The sequence below is a fragment of the Hippocampus guttulatus genome, chromosome 13 (genome assembly GCF_054856545.1).
Source record: "Hippocampus guttulatus isolate MCC_2025c chromosome 13, RoL_Hgut_1.0, whole genome shotgun sequence".
NCBI classification, from domain to species: domain Eukaryota; kingdom Metazoa; phylum Chordata; class Actinopteri; order Syngnathiformes; family Syngnathidae; genus Hippocampus; species Hippocampus guttulatus.
The window spans coordinates 17,985,757-18,002,161 of NC_141273.1; the positions used below are offsets into that span (position 1 = coordinate 17,985,757).

General features: G+C 42.4%; 1 protein-coding gene across 5 annotated transcripts in view; it reads left to right on the top strand.

The window, feature by feature from the left end:
* ak7b (adenylate kinase 7b) overlaps positions 1–16,405 on the top strand; it is a 47,676-nt gene that overhangs the window by 21,291 nt on the left and 9,980 nt on the right. For 4 of the 5 annotated variants that reach the window (XR_015102614.1, XM_086126670.1, XM_086126671.1 and 1 more), the window contains exons 11-16: positions 1,527–1,655; positions 1,777–1,888; positions 5,752–5,880; positions 5,972–6,037; positions 14,286–14,483; positions 15,617–15,819. Coding sequence is in view for 3 of the 5 variants with exons in the window: in XM_086126670.1 (XP_085982796.1) it covers positions 1,527–1,655; positions 1,777–1,888; positions 5,752–5,880; positions 5,972–6,037; positions 14,286–14,483; positions 15,617–15,819 (837 nt within the window). In the remaining 2 variants the exon portion in view is untranslated. The remainder of the gene's footprint in view (positions 1–1,526; positions 1,656–1,776; positions 1,889–5,751; positions 5,881–5,971; positions 6,038–14,285; positions 14,484–15,616; positions 15,820–16,405) is intronic. The other variant, XR_015102615.1, reaches the window with a different exon arrangement.

The following is a 16,405-nucleotide window of genomic DNA, read 5'->3' on the forward strand; positions in this document are numbered from 1 at the left end:
AGTTTGACCACATTCCATTCCATGACACAAACAAAGATTTTTCATTGAGGTCAATTATATTTGGAATATTTTGTTGAAGTCCACTGTTGCTATCGTAAAACCTTGAATAACTACACAGGCAATAATTTAAAAGAGACACATGCCCTTTTTCCCGATTTAAAACAGTTGCCAGTTGCTTTCTTTAAAATACCCAGATAATCTCAAATAATACATTTCATTCACTCAATTCCGTCTTGCAAAAAAATCACACAGTTTGATGGTCACATGTACTTCGGAGCCAATGGCGAGCGCCTGACTTTGTGGAATGTGCTCACAGCGACAGGGTGCTTGCTTCTATTTTCCGAAGCAGAGCCAAGAGTGGAGATAAGAAGCAAGTGTCCTATGCTTAAAGACAATGGTTGCTAACATTTTAACTCACAGAAAAAAAAAGTTACCTCTGTATATGTGATGCACGGGCACATTGACCAAAACAAATAAAAATCAATCCCACACACACACCCTTCTTCAGTGAGCGGCCAACTTCCCCTTCAGGATTTCGGTGGCTTTTTTGGTCAATGTTGGTGTCTAGTGTAATTCAAAATCATTGATGTAGCTGAATTTGATTGACTGTGGTGTGTGGCGTACGCCGTAAATGGTCCATTGAATGATTTATCTCTTCCTGTCTTTCCACTCCTGTTCAAATGCAAAGTTTTTGTGATGCACAAAAATGTGCTGAAGATAAAGCATTTACCGTAATTTCCGGACTGTAAGCTGCGACTTTTGTCATACGCTTTCAACCCTGCGGCTTATTTAATGATGCGGCCTATTTAAAGATTTTTCTAATGGCCACGAGGGAGCGCTCAAGTAGAAAAAGGTAACAGTGAGACGCTATCATGTCCATCCATCCATCCATTTTCTGATCCGCTTTATCCTCACAAGGGTCGCGGGGCATGCTGGAGGCTATCCCAGTTGTCTTCGAGCAGTAGGCAGGGGACACCCTGAACCGGTTGCCAGCCAATCGCAGGGCACACAGAGACCAACAACCATCCGCACTCACACCAAGGGACAATTTAGAGTGTTCAATCAGCCTGCCATGCATGTTTTTGGAATGTGGGAGGAAATCGTACAGCATTAATAAAATAAAAGACTGAGATATGTCAAATGAGACTAATAAAAAAAAAGTATACAAAAATAGACAACAGAAGTGGCTTGTGAGCACTTTCTGGCATATTTTATGCGCCCGAAACATGCAGAAAACAACTAATCTCCCCTGCGTCACAGTTGTTCATGCAACCCACCATGCAACACTGTTCGAACTCCCAAACGATGATATTTTTCTCATAATATTGACCGGGTTACAATGCCGATTGCAGATACATCAGGTCTGAACAAGCACAACTCAGCATTCGTCTCACTTCACTTCATGATTTATCTTTTAACACAACTTCCTAACTTAACTGTAATTGGGGTTTGTACATTAAATTATCATTGTCATACCTATTCGACAATAACATTTTTTAAAACTATCCATTTTGTACTCCTTCTAGCCCATCCGTATGTGTGTTCTGGGTCCTCCCGCAGTGGGGAAAACTAGAGTGTCTCAACAAATATGTGACCACTACATGCTCCATCACATCAGGCTGAATGAGACAGTCTCTGAGACCATCTTAAACCTGGTTTGTGTTTCTGCACTAAATTTGTTGTCTTAATTCCCCCATTAATGCCAGGAAAAAAATGTCATTTATTAGATAAGATCACATTTTGTACTCTTAATCATCCCTATTACTTACTATCCAGGAATGTATAGTGAGGAACACTCCTTCAGAGACAGAGAATGAGGAGTCAGCAGCAGCAATAGAAGCCCAGGAACTGCTGAATATTTTCAAGGATAATATGGAACAAAATGGAGGTACAGATTGGTTGGGATGGCGGGGGGGGGGGGGGGGGGTGACAATTGAATTTACCACTATTACCACATTGCGCTACATTATTTTGTATCATTGTTGTGGTAATAAAGCGACTGAAGTGCATCAGTGACTGTCATGGTTGGCCACATTCAAGGGCATTACAATACTGTGTCGTGGAACTTCCAACGTTTTTCTGTACAATGGCACTGGGTGACTTTGAAATTCTTTTACACTTAAAACAGTTGCATATCCTCTAAGTGTCAAGACAATGCAATTAAAAAAAGTGCAATACTATACAATACAACTTTATTTAAATAGCGCATTTCACTACAGCCAAAGCTCTGTAACAAAGCACTCTGCTTATCACATAAAAAAAATAAAAGAAAGTGAAAACAGTCAATTTAAACACAAATTATGGATACAAACTCAAATACAGTAGAGATCACAAAACAATGTGTCAGTGCCAGTCTCATATTGGCCAAAGAATAAAGATAAGTCTTCAAACGAGTTTTAAAAATGGACAGAGAAGAGGCTTGCCTAACATTTAACGCCGGGGTAGCGAACTCCGGTTCCTTGAGAGCCATATCCTGCCTGTTTTAGATCCCTCCCTATTCCAACACCTCTGATTCAATTGCTCATGATCGTTTCAGGCCTCTACAACACTTGCCGATGAGCTGATCATTGGAATTAGGTGTGTTGGAATAGGGAGGGATCTAAAACAGGCAGGATATGGCTCCTCTGCATCTCCAGGAAGTCAAACTTGTTGATTTCATAGGTCTTTTATTTTGAAATGTAACATCAGATCTTAATGAAAGTGCTGTGGTTGGATACCTGGGGTGGCCGAGTGTTCCCTAGACATGGTCTGGTTGCGGGATAATGAAAACAGAATTTTAAATGTTTTTACATTCAGGTGTATAGTTCAAAATGTGAGATTTCAGAGGCAGTTCCGGGATAACGAAAATCCATTTTGAATGATTTTATGATGGTTTTTTTTTTAAGCAGGTGAAATTTTAGTTATTGATGGAGAATTAATGATATCTTTTTTTCTATCTCAACATCAGAATGCTTCTTGGTCCTATCCTGAGACAGTTTTCATTCTCCTTGGGCGAACTCATCATTGCCTGACCACTAAGAAATAATTTTATGACATCATTTTAAATCCAAATTCTTACTTCATTAAAAATAAATAAATAAAATTAAAATCCGGTGCGCCTTGTGTATGGTCATTACGGTAAGGACCCCAAAATGGCTCCTTGCTGGAGACATGCTTTCAATGTTATAACTTTGTGTTGGTTCAGTGAACTGTGTCACTGCTTCATTAAATAGGTTTTTGTTGCAGCTCCGAAAAAAGGAGAGCTGTGGTGTTGTTGTTTTTTAAACGCACATTTTATTAATGGTTTTCACAGTCTCAACAAATACAGATACGCGTTTGTCCATCTCCGTGCCTTCTCTTCGGGTTTCATTTCAGTGGTAACCTATCACTTGACCGAGAAGCGCCGCCTTCACCTGCGTCAAGAGTGACATACTGTCGACGGATATAACAGAGAATCCGCTAATTTTTCAAAATAAAACATCTTTCAGATTCCGAAATGAATAAAAAGGAAGTAATGCTATTTAGTCTTTCTGTGCGGCCCGGCACCAAATGACTCGCGGACCGGTACCAGTTGGGCCCGAGGGTTGGGGACTCCTGCCCTAGCGGATAAACCATGAATTGCACCTTATTCAAAATATTCATTCCATGTCTTTTATGCATTTTTTCCACTTTTAAGTTATCCTGCGGGCCTGATCGAATCTCCTTGGGGGCCAGTTCCGACCCGCGGGCCGTATGTTTGACACGCCTGATCTAAGACATAGATTTTATGCCTTGATGTGTGTGCAAGCAGAGAAGTAAGGGGGTGGGTTCGTCCGGAGCAGAACAAAAAAGTGTCCGCCTTCGCCGAAAGCCAGGCAGAAAAAAATCTGAATTGAGTAAAAGATCTTTTCTTAACACACGCACAGGACTGTGCGGTGTTTTTCCAACAACAAACCATGGATTAATCCCGAGATAAAGGCCCTCCTGAAGGAGAAGAAGAAGGCACAGCTGTGGAAAACTTCGTGCCTGGTCCCAGTGCTAAGATTCCCCACCCTAAGGAGCTGAACAGCTACAGACCGGTGGCGCTGACGTCTCACCTGATGAAGACGCTGGAGAGACTCGTCCTCGCCTACCTTCGACCGCTAATAAGCTTCGGCACTGGACCCGCTGCAGTTTACCTATCAGTCTGGCATCGGCGTGGAGGACGCCATCATTTACCTCCTCCACTCAGTGCTGTTACACCTGGAGAAGGCTGGGAGCACCGTGAGAATCATGTTCGTTGATTTTTCCAGTGCCTTCAACACCATCCAGCCCAACTTACTGGGGGACAAACTGCAGAACGCCGGAGTGGACCACCACCTCACTCACATCATGGATTACAGACTACCTCACAAACCGGCTGCAGTACGTGAGGGTACAGAGCTGTGAGTCGGACAGGCTTCTCTGCAGCACTGTGGCGCCGCAGGGGACTGTCCTGGCTCCATTCCTGTTCATCCTCTACACCTCGGACTTCAGACACATCACTCCAACCTGCCACCTTCAGAAGTTCTCAGATGACTCTGCGATTGTCGGCCGCATTACAGAGGGAGACCATCAGGAGTACAAGGGACTGACAAAGGACTTTGTAGACTGGTGCAGCAGAATTACCTCCAGATCAACCCTGGGAAAACGAAGGAGTTGGTTGTGGATTTCTGCAGGAAACAGTCCTCACCTGCACTGATGAACATCCAGGGTACGGACATAGAGAGGGTGACCTCCTACAAGTACCTGGGTGTTCTTCTAAACAATAAACTGGACTGGTCAACCAGCACGGACGCCCTGATAAGGAAGGGACAGAGCCGACTCTTTCTACTCAGGAAACTGAGGTCTTTTGGGGTTCAGGGGTCACTCCTTAAGAAATTCTATGACTCGGTGGTGGCTTCGGCTATCCATTATGGCATTGTCTGCTGGTCAGGCAGCATCTCGGCCCGGGACAGAAAGAGACTGGAGTGACTGGTCAGGAGGGCCAGTTCTGTCCTGGGCTGCTCCCTGGACAGTCTGGAGGAGGTGGGCAGCAGGAGGATGCTAGCCAAGCTAAAAGCTATGATAGACAGTCCCTCCCACCCCCTCCAGCCCACCCTGACAGCACTGGGTAGCTCCTTTAGCCAGAGACTGTTACACCCGCGCTGCAAGGAGAGATACCGCCGCTCGTTCCTACCGACTGCTGTCAGGCTGCTGAATAAAAAATAAAATACGTGACAAACCAGTAACAATTGTAAATAGCACAGCCACCTTGTACCAGTTGCATATATGCATATATATATACAGTATATATTGCACTTATATTGAACTGTGTACAGCTCTCTTCTGAAACATTTATTTTGTGCATGCAAACACTTTGGGGGGGTAAAAAGAAGAAAAAACAATTTTGCTGCTGTAGACTGTAAATTTCCCCAGTGTGGGACAATAAAGGATTTTTTTTTTCTTACTGTTATTGTTCTCCCACGGTGTTCTTGGTGCAAAGCCTGCTTTTATTTTTTGCCATTTGTGCAATCAGAGAATTAAACAGGTGCAAACTAAACTTAGCTATCAAACTTTGTAGACATGTTTGCGCTCGTATGTCATTAGCACAATATCCTTTGTGAAGAGGACATTATGATGGTGCAAATGCGGGTGCAAATGAAGCATCATTTAAAGGTGCTATTAGCGGCTGAAGTTCCTTTGTGGATTTTAACTTTTACGTCATTGACTCATATGCTCGCCAGAGTTTTAAAATGAGATTTTTATTTTGTAAATTCTATCTTTGCCCCTTAGGTTTTTTAGATGATCAGTTATTGGTGAAGGTGATGACGGATAAACTAACGTCTAACCCCTGCAAAAACCAGGGGTTTGTACTGGATGGATTTCCAAAGACATATGACCAAGCGAAAGAGCTTTTCCATGGTAACAAAATCAAAGATCATTATAACACACACACACACACACACATTTACACAATTCATAAAATATGTATCTAACTGTATTTCTTTTTTAGTTGATGAGCATGAACCAGACGAGAAAGCTTCGTTGACTTCCCTTTACAACAAGAAGATAATACCAGGTTTGACCACCAATCCATCCATCCATCCATCCATCCATCCATCCAAGAACTAGTCATTCAAGTGGGAAAATACAGTTGCTTATATATAAAACAATACATCTTTATTTATCTGGAGTTTTCATAACAGCTGCAGCTGTAACAAAGCGCTTCACAGAACATTTAACATAAAATAACACACCTGAACATAAAAACATGTACATTTATACAATCTTAATTATTTTGACGTACACCTTGTTGGTGAAATTGGTTTAGTTCTCCTGCCCTGCCAACATCTGCTTCAATTCCAAGCGCCGAAACTCAGTTCCAACTCCACATTTGCGCTCCCCGTGCCGATGCTCCTCTCTCCTCATGTTCAGCTCCACCAGCCACCCATCCGGCCTCATCCACACAGACTGTTCAACAGCGCTGACATCTCCGCTGAACAAAAACGGGGCTGTGAAAAATGCTCCCCATCACAGGCACAAAAAACACAAGCACTTAACTGGCGACAATTAAATAGCGCAGACAGTCCCCCATCAAAATTGATGCTGATACACACATGCTGCCGAGAAGGTGCAACCATCAACCACAGACCACTCTCACTCGACAAATGTCACGGCCAGAACGCGGAGAACAGTCCACACACGAAGGACAACGTATTCAACAAAAATAAATGACAAAATACAGCAGAGCTCTTGAAGACAAAAACAATAGGGAGCACACAGTGGTCTCTGCTCATACCCCAATAAGAATAATTCCTAGAAAAACAATGCGGGACTCAAAGCGGTCGCTGCTCAGGCCATAACAACTAGACCTGCAAGCAGCAATGAAGGGCCCTGGCAAAGTTGTTTATTGGCAAATTGGTATACTGACACATTGGAATTTGATTTTTTTTTTTGATGAAGTACATTAGATTAAATGCTACTTTGATCAAATATGACATCTATAAAATGCCAAAAATAAGGCACAATTTGAAAGGAAATGAAATTATTATTTTATTTGTATTTTTTTCTGCCTGGCTCTCGATAGAGGCGGATGCTTTTTTTTGCTTGTCCCCCCTCAACTACCCTTACTCTTCTGTTTGCTAATTCTGTCCAATATAATGTCTTCTGTCGTGATATAGCCTCTGGATGTATTTTTAGTCTCGGAAAAACAAACCATGGAATTAGTCAGCTCCTCTCTTCCCTCCACTATCTCAGGAAATGAGATTGATGCTAACATGAGGAGCACAGTTGGCATTGCCAGTATTGTTTCTTTTTAATTGTTGCTTGAAAGTTAAGAAAAGTCTCGAAATACAGTGACAACGTACCAGGATCATTCTGGAACCATAGGTATGCACATATTTTTGCGTCACAAATCTTTGATTCATCAATTCTGCGTATTCTGCAAACAAATGTTGAACCTCTTCAGAGCATGCAACCGCACAAATAAGAACTGAGCTGCCATCAGGAAAAAAACCCGTCAAACATGCATCCTTTACCCAAGATGCACAATGTCAAACTACCTTGATTTATAAGAACAAAAATAATTTTAAAATTAGGAATTTGCGCATAATAAACTGTAAAGACACACACACACACACACACACACACACAACTTTTTAGTTGTTGCAGTCACACGCATGACATTTTCTGCAGTTTACACCCATCGTCCAACCATTTGTTCCTTGTGGCACAACATCCAATCTATTTTTCTCATGTATTCAATGGTTTTAGCTTTGGTGTGTGCCACTATCAGTACTGGCTATGATGGCAATACAATCCTTCCCAAGCCTGCTACTTTGTGATTAATTCCATCAGACCCCTGTGCGTCAAATACATTAAAAATAAATAAGTAAATAAAAAGAATGAATTTCTCGAGTTAACCCATGGGTCGCGCGAAGTGGTTGGCTAATTAAAAATAAGTTACATTGAGGTGGATATTAAATCAGAATGATGGACATCGTCATTATATTTTGTTTCTTTGTTCAGCAAGCTTTCTGATTAAACACACCGTTTTAAAATAGGCTAAAGATTTTAGGCAAAGTTATGAACGTGTTTAACCTCTCCTGCAACTTTTATAGGGAATTAGGGACAAAGGTTATGCAAATGACAGCTCCACGTGCACAAGATTTCATTCAGAATGAGTTATTTGATTCAACATATGCACAGTGGTGCCATGAAAATTGGCCGGGACACACGTGTCATGGATCTGATCGTCATTTTCCCTATACGCTCAACTTGTGCATAGAGTATTAACTTTCATACGCATTTATTCATGAATGTAGCCCGTTATATCAAATATAAGTTGGCAACATCGAAGACAAGGCATTGCTCTTGCCTTTGCACTGCTGGCATGCACATCAACGTAAAAGAAGCACATCTGTGCATTTTATTTTCACCTCATAAAATTTGTGAGGGTCGCTCAGAGACTGTGGACCGGCCAGATGTTATACATGATCCAGATATATGTGGTCAAGTGAAACAAATGAGAACCAACTAGCATCCCCATTTGAAAACCACACCACAATTATGTGCACCCCTGTGTGTATATATTGGCCCGAATATAAGACGGCCCTGATTATAAGACGACCCCCTCTTTTTCAAGACTCAAGTTTGAAAAAAGATTTTTTGAACACCAAATTAATTTTTATTCAGAAAACAATTACAGTACATCTGAAACAAATGATTATAACAATATATTTGAGAGAAAAAGCACGTTATTTTGCCTCATTCAAATCTTAATTTCTGATCATTTAAATATGTAAACTAAAGTGCAATCACATTCATAAATGAATGGCTTCTGGTTTTTGAAATGTAAATTACATCATAAATTCAGCTGCCGATTAACCTGGCCGATCTTCGACCCACTTTTCTCCAGATTGTCACAACGTTTCTCCATTTTCTGTTATCTCTTCTATTATTTTCTTCTCTTTTCCTTCTTACCGTGATTTTTTATTTTTCTTCTTCGTGCTACCGCTATTTTTATTTTTATTCATCATGACAGGGCTTCACTTTGGCCTGGGGAGTCAAGTTCAGAATTCGCTTCAATGATATCTGGCGCCATCTAACGTCGTGAATGGGTATAATGTCTAGACCCCGAAGATAAGATGACCCCCACTTTTTCAGTCTTATTTCAATGCAAAAAACACCGTCTTATACTCGGGCCAATACAGTATGTGTATATATATATATATACACATATTAGAGCTGTCAAATGATTAAAATATTTATTCTAATTAAAAATGCAACTGTCATAATTAACTGAAATTAACTAAAAATGAATCGTGATTACTCACGCGTTTTTTATCGTTTTTGAATTTCCTTTTATATTTTTTTGTCCTATTTTTCCCCATTTTAATGCTCTCATCACATGGAATCATGAATCAGTTTTGTATGTGTAAAATGCAAATATTTACTAAAATAACAATTTCGATTTTTAATTTTACATGAACTTTTTTCACTTGGAGCAGTTATTCACACATAATCTCTCACACAATTTACTGTCCATCAACAACAGTGAAAAAAATATTTTGTCACACAACAGCTGCTTTAACAGCTCTTTTTACGGAATCAAAACAGAGCAATATAACATAAAGTGCACATTTAAGGTAAGCTAGTACTCAGCCTATAGTGGATTTAAGCCATGGTTGCATACTTCGTTTTTCTCAAGTTTGCTTTGAACACAGCAGTCAGGCTATGTTGATTCTGTTGGTCCTTCTTGCGCGGAAGTCTCTCCAGGGTTTTGTGTAGACATCATTTCGGATGACTACACTTGGTTCGATGACAACACTGGAGACGTTTTATTTTCAGTGTGTTCGCTAAGTCGCTACCACTGCACCGCTGAACTCTCGACGTGCCTCAGCGCACCGTCACGGTCAGACGAACAGAGAAGCTCCACCCGCTTTATTTATATGGACACAGAACACTGTAACATTCCACACAAAATAGTTCCAAACAAGTAACAATCGCGTCAGTGGCATACATCGTATTCGACAGGCTACCTGCTCTTTATTCACCAGAGGCTCATCAACCTAGTCTCTTATTTGTCTCCCGAAACAGTGTCTTCTCCCGCTTGGTGTACCTTAGCCTTCTTCGCTACGTACAATCTCTGTACACAGCTTGTAATGGAGGCTCTTGCTGGCAATCCGTAGTGGGAGTCGTTCGATGCAATGCAATTTCTTTTTTTAATCCTCATCTCGCCCCTCGGGTGGTGTCCGTCCCTCATTCAGCTCGGGTCCTCTACCAGACGCCAGGAAGCTTGAGGGTTCTGCGCAGTATCCTTGCTGTTCCCAGCACTGCACATTTCTGGACCGTGATGTCCGATGTTGTTCCCGGGATCTGTTGCAACCACTCATCTAGTTTGGGGGTCACTGCCCCGAGTGCTCCGACCACCACAGGCACGACTGTCACCTTTACCTTCCAGGCTCTCTCCAGCTCCTCTCTGAGCCCTTGGTATTTCTCGAGTTTCTCGTGTTCCTTCTTTCTGATGTTTCCATCACTTGGGACCGCTACATCCACTACAACGGCTTTCCTTTGCCCTTTATCTATGATCACGACATCTGGTTGGTTCGCCATTACCATCTTGTCAGTCTGGATCTGGAAGTCCCAGAGGATCTTCGCTCTGTCATTCTCCGCCACCTTCGGAGGTGTTTCCCCTTTTTGACCTTGGGGTTTCCAGTCCATACTCCGCACATGCCACATTTGATGGACACTTGGGTAAGTGGCTTGCCATTGGCTTCAAGTGTGGTTTTCCACATCCTCATCGAGTTTGCAACGAAGGCTCTTAGGCTCCTCACTGAATGCTTGGACCTTATACAACTCCAAGCATTCAGTGATCCATGTATGTGGCATAGAGTCATAGGCTTTCTTGTAATCAATCCAGGACCTGCAGTCTTGTGCGACTGTTCTGTCAACCAGGAGCTGATGTTTGGCTCCTCTGGTATCTCTACCAATGCCCTTCTGTGCTTCGCTCGTGTATTGATCCATGTGTCCACCTATCTTAGCCGCAATGATGCCTAACATGAGCTTCCATGTTGTGGAGAGACAGGTTATTGGCCGATAGTTGGATGGGACTGCACCCTTTGAGGGATCCTTCATGATCAGGATTGTTCGCCCTTCAGTTAGCCATCCTGGGTGAGTCCCATCCCTCAGCAGCTGGTTCATTTGTGCTGCTAGGCGCTTATGGAGTGCTGTGAGTTTCTTTAGCCAGTAGGTGTGGACCATGTCCGGGCCTGGTGCTGTCCAGTTCTTCATATCTGAGACTCTTTCCTGTATGTCTGCCACTGTTATGGTAACTGGGTTCTGTTCAGGGAAGTTGCTGTGCTCCTCTCTCAGGGTCACCAGCCATTGTGCACAGCTGTTATGTGCAACCTCCTTCTCCCATATGCCTTTCCAGTACCTTTCAGTTTCCAGTCTTGGTGGGTCAGCTCTGTTGTTAGGACCCTGCCACTGAGCGTACACTTTCGCAGGTTGTGTTGCGAACAGCCTGTTTATTCGTCTGGCCTCATTCTCTTTCGTGTACGGCTTTAGGCGGCTGGACAAGGCTTGGAGCCTTTGTTTGGATGTACCTCTCGGGTATCGGCCTTTTCATCACACCTCTCTGGGCCTCCGTCAATTGACTCACATCTTTCCGAGCCGCCTTGATCTTCCTCCAACCGTCTTTTCCATGGTGGGTAACGTATCTCATGGCTTCCATGGTTGCTCTTATAGCCAAGCATCTCAAGGATCACTGATGCTGAAGCGTATATCAGCTCATTGGTTTCCGTGATCATTACGGTAGGGATCGCCCTCAGTGCTGCATTCACACTTTCCATGAGACTTTCAGGTGGTACTTCACATAGCCGTTGTAATCGGTTTCTAGGTTGCCCAGCTTTCATTCTCGCCATGATCTTAGCTTTCAGGTCAGTTGCTGCCTCGCTCAGCATTTGATTCATTGGGGCTGGCCTCCCAATCTCATCTTCTGCATTCATTGGGGCTTGCCTCCCAATCTCTGGTATGACATCCACCTCTGATCTGGCAGCCAGGGGCCCTTCACCATGGAACCTGCGTTGTACCTCATCAATCTCAAGTTGTGACAGCAGTTGCCGTTTGTGGATGTTGGAACACTGAGTTACTAGTTGTTTCGTGGTCAACCGTGACTGTGGGTTTCGAAGTAACCATTTAGCCCACATTCTCTGCATGGAACCCCTCTGACTAGGGTTGCTTGAGTAGTAGCATTCCAACAGAGCCATGTTATCGCATGGCCGCTTTGTTCCAGTAGCCCATTTTTCATCAAGGTGCTCTGGTTCCCCAGCACCTGACGCAGACCTTGTTTGGCCGGGCGACGTCTGAGCCGGCATGTCATTCATTTTATTGTCTCTCATCATTGTATGAGGTAGGCATTAGCGTGAAGGATCTTGCCCAAGGACCCACATTGGATGGTGTTATGTGCTAATTTTTTGCCCCAAGCGGGATTCGAAACACCGTCTTCCGTATGCCAAACCGATGCCTTACCAACTGAGCTATCCAGCCGCTTATATAATCATATATTATATATATATATATATATATATATATATATATATCGTGGGGCAAATAAGTATTTAGTCAACCACCAGTGCAAGTTCTTCTACTTGAAAAGATTAGAGAGGCCTGTAATTGTCAGCATTGGTAAACCTCAACCATGAGAGACAGAATGTGGGGGAAAAAACTCAGAAAATTACATTGTTTGATTTTTAAAGAATTTATTTGCAAATCATGGTGGAAAATAAGTATTTGGTCAACACCAAAAGTTCATCTCAAAACCTTATGTACCCATTTGTTGGCAATAACGGAGGCCAAACGTTTTCTGTAACTCTTCACAAGCTTTTCACACACTGTTGCTGGTATTTTGGTCCATTCCTCCATGCAGATCTCCTCTAGAGCAGTGATGTTTTGGGGCTGTCGTTGGGCAACACGGACTTTCAACTCCCTCCACAGATTTTCTATGGGGTTGAGATCTGGAGACTGGCTAGGCCACTCCAGGACCTTGGCATGCTTCTTACGAAGCCACTCCTTTGTTGCCCTGGCTGTGTGTTTGGGATCATTGTCATGCTGAAAGACCCAGCCACGTCTCATCTTCAATGCCCTTGCTGATGGAAGGAGATTTTCACTCAAAATCTCTCGATACATTGCCCCATTCATTCTTTCCTTCACACAGATCAGTCGTCCTGGTCCCTTTGCAGAAAAACAGCCCCAAAGCATGATGTTTCCACCCCCATGCTTCACAGTGGGTATGGTGTTCTTCGGATGCAATTCAGTATTCTTTCTCCTCCAAACACGAGAACCTGTGTTTCTACCAAAAAGTTCTATTTTGGTTTCATCTGACCATAACACATTCTCCCAGTCCTCTTTTGGAGCATCCAAATGCTCTCTAGCGAACCGCAGACGGGCCTGGACGTGTACTGGCTTCAGCAGGGGGACATGTCTGGCAGTGAAGGATTTGAGTCCCTGGCGGCGCATTGTGTTACTGATTGTAGCCTTTGTTACTGTGGTTCCAGCTCTCTGTAAGTCATTCACTAGGTCCCCCTGTGTGGTTCTGGGATTTTTGCTCACCGTTCTTGTTATCATTTTGACGTCACGGGGTGAGATCTTGCATGGAGCCCCAGATCGAGGGAGATTATCAGTGGTCTTGTGTGTCTTCCATTTTCTAATAATTTCTCCCACAGTTGATTTATTTACACCAAGCGTTTTACCTATTGCAGATTCAGTCTTCCCAGCCTGGTGCAGGTCTACAATTTTGTCTCTGGTGTCCTTCGACAGCTCTTTGGTCTTGGCCATAGTGGAGTTGGGAGTGTGACTGACTGAGGTTGTAGACAGGTGTCTTTTATACCAATAATGAGTTAAACCAGGCGCCATTAATACAGGTATTGAGTGGAGCCTCATTAGAAGAAGTTAGACCTCTTTGACAGCCAGAAATCTTGCTTCTTTGTAGCTGACCAAATACTTATTTTCCACTCTAATTTGCAAATAAATTCTTTAAAAATCAAACAATGTAATTTTCTGAGTTTTTTTTCCCCACATTCTGTCTCTCATGAGCTTTACCCATGTTGACAATTATAGGCCTCTCTCATATTTTCAAGTAGGAAAACTTGCACAATTTGTGGTTGACTAAATACTTATTTGCCCCACTGTATATACACTCACTCACACACACACACACACCATATCTACAGTGTGCACGTACTGTAAACATTGAATCGATGAAGTGATTTCCTAATTATTTCCATTTTTCTCCCCTGTGTATTTGTCCTTGTGTGTCTGTCTTGCAGAGTTTGTTGTGTGGCTTGATGCATTAGATTCCTATCTGAAAGATCGAGTGATTAACATCTCTGAGAAGTTGGTGCAGGAACACAAATATGAGCAAGAGCACTTCCTGCAACTTTTGGCCAAATACAGAGAAAAAAACATGGAAGGAGAAAGTGTGGTCAATTACTTTGGGGAATTGGATATCAACCCATTATTAATTGGTAACAGTCTTTTTCAAAACTTTCTAAGCCATGCACTGAGGTGCACCCGTGTTGTCACAATTTATTTTGGCTTTTTGTCAATAATTTGCCACTAGTTAGCTGCCATGTTTGTTCCTTGCCATCATGAAATCAAGTTCAATTAGTTTTCATCTGTCAAGGATAGAACAGGATATCATGGTATCGTTGGCAATGATGTTGGGATGTTGTGTTAAACATAAATAAAAAATAAATACGATGATTTTTAAACAATGTTCAACCCATGTTTGATTGAATACACTCCAAAAATTAGATATTTAATGATTAAACTGAGAAAATGATTATAAGCCACACCCACTACATTTTTAAAGGGAAAAATATTTTGTACACAGATAAGCCGCACCTGTCTATAAGCCGCAAGTGCCCATCTTGTAACGTGATATTGTGCATATCAACTTGTCTCACTCTTCCTTTTATGCTTGAGCGCTCCCTGGCGGCCATTAGAAAAATCGTTACATAGGCCGCTTTATTAAATAAGACGCAGCGTTGAAAGCTTGTGAGAAAAGTTGCGGTTTATAGTCCGGAAGTTACGGTACAATGTGGCCTGCGACAAAAATGACGCCCCTGCTCTTTCCCCAAGCAACGGCAGCCCAGAGCTTCTCCCCACAATAATATTGGAGGGTGGAATTATATATAAACAAACATACACATTCATGATGGAGGCTGGAAACAATTTGGCTTCCCCTCCTTGAATGACCAACAACTGCCATTCAATGTCATAACACTGCGGAGTATTATCGGACACAAGATAATGTCAAACTTTTTTGCTTCTCTTCAATCATATGATGCTGAAATTTGGTGTTTTTTTTTTAAAACAATGTAGTGGACTCCTGAATTAAAGTGATAGTTTTCATGGTTCTTATTGTAGAGATTTGAATGTATCTGGACTTCACACCTATCTCTGCCACACCCTTGTGGTTTTAGCAATAGCCAATATTACAAAAGTTACAAGCATGAGTTTGACGGCTTCTTGTTGACTGTTATTATCACGGCATTTTGTAATTCTCATGCGATTTCCAAGTAAGTACAGCCGATTATTATCAAATAATTCCCTCCTAATTCCGCTGATTTAATGTGGCCTTTGTTCATCTTGACAGGGATCAACAGTCTCAATACACCTGGCAATCCACTGCTAATGCATGCAATCTGCGAAAGAGTTGGTAAACCCAGAAACTACGGCCAAAGCAACGACAAAGTACAGGAAGGGGGGATTAAGCCAACAGAGACCGTTAACAAGGCAAATAAGGAGCAGAGGGAGGTGGAGGAGGCCAGGCAGAGATCTGCACATTGGGAGATGTGGGTAGGAGGCTTTCCTTTACATTTGGATCTGGAATTTACCATGTTTCGTGGAGAGGATTTGCATTTGAATGCAGTCCGTCACTGTGCATGTTGTAGTGACGGGATGAGCGACACTGGTGCGTTAGCATTGTGCAGAGAGCTCAAGAGTGAAACCCCGTATCGGTGTGTGTATTGCTTTAAGAAAGAATCACGTGACCGATCCAGGAACTGTATCATTTGGGTGTTTATGAGGGAACAAAGTGTATCAACATGTCATGGGTTTGTTGGATGGAGTTTTGCGTAATTATGGATCGTTCTCAGAGGTTTTCCCCAGTGTGGAATAATTTTGATCTTGTGACGCCAAACAAGGTAAATCTTTATCTCCTTTGATCATTGTTTACTGTTATATACTATTTGTTACGGTGGCGCATTGCATTCACTTTCTCAGTTTATCAAGTGTGATACATATGAAAACATACAGTATGTCATATATAGAGCCTTACAGTTGCCTTATTCATTTTATCTCATAATTACGAGATCCTGATCTCAAAATCATGAGATAGGGTGTCCATTTTTTTAACAAGTGAATGCAATGCTCCACCATAGTT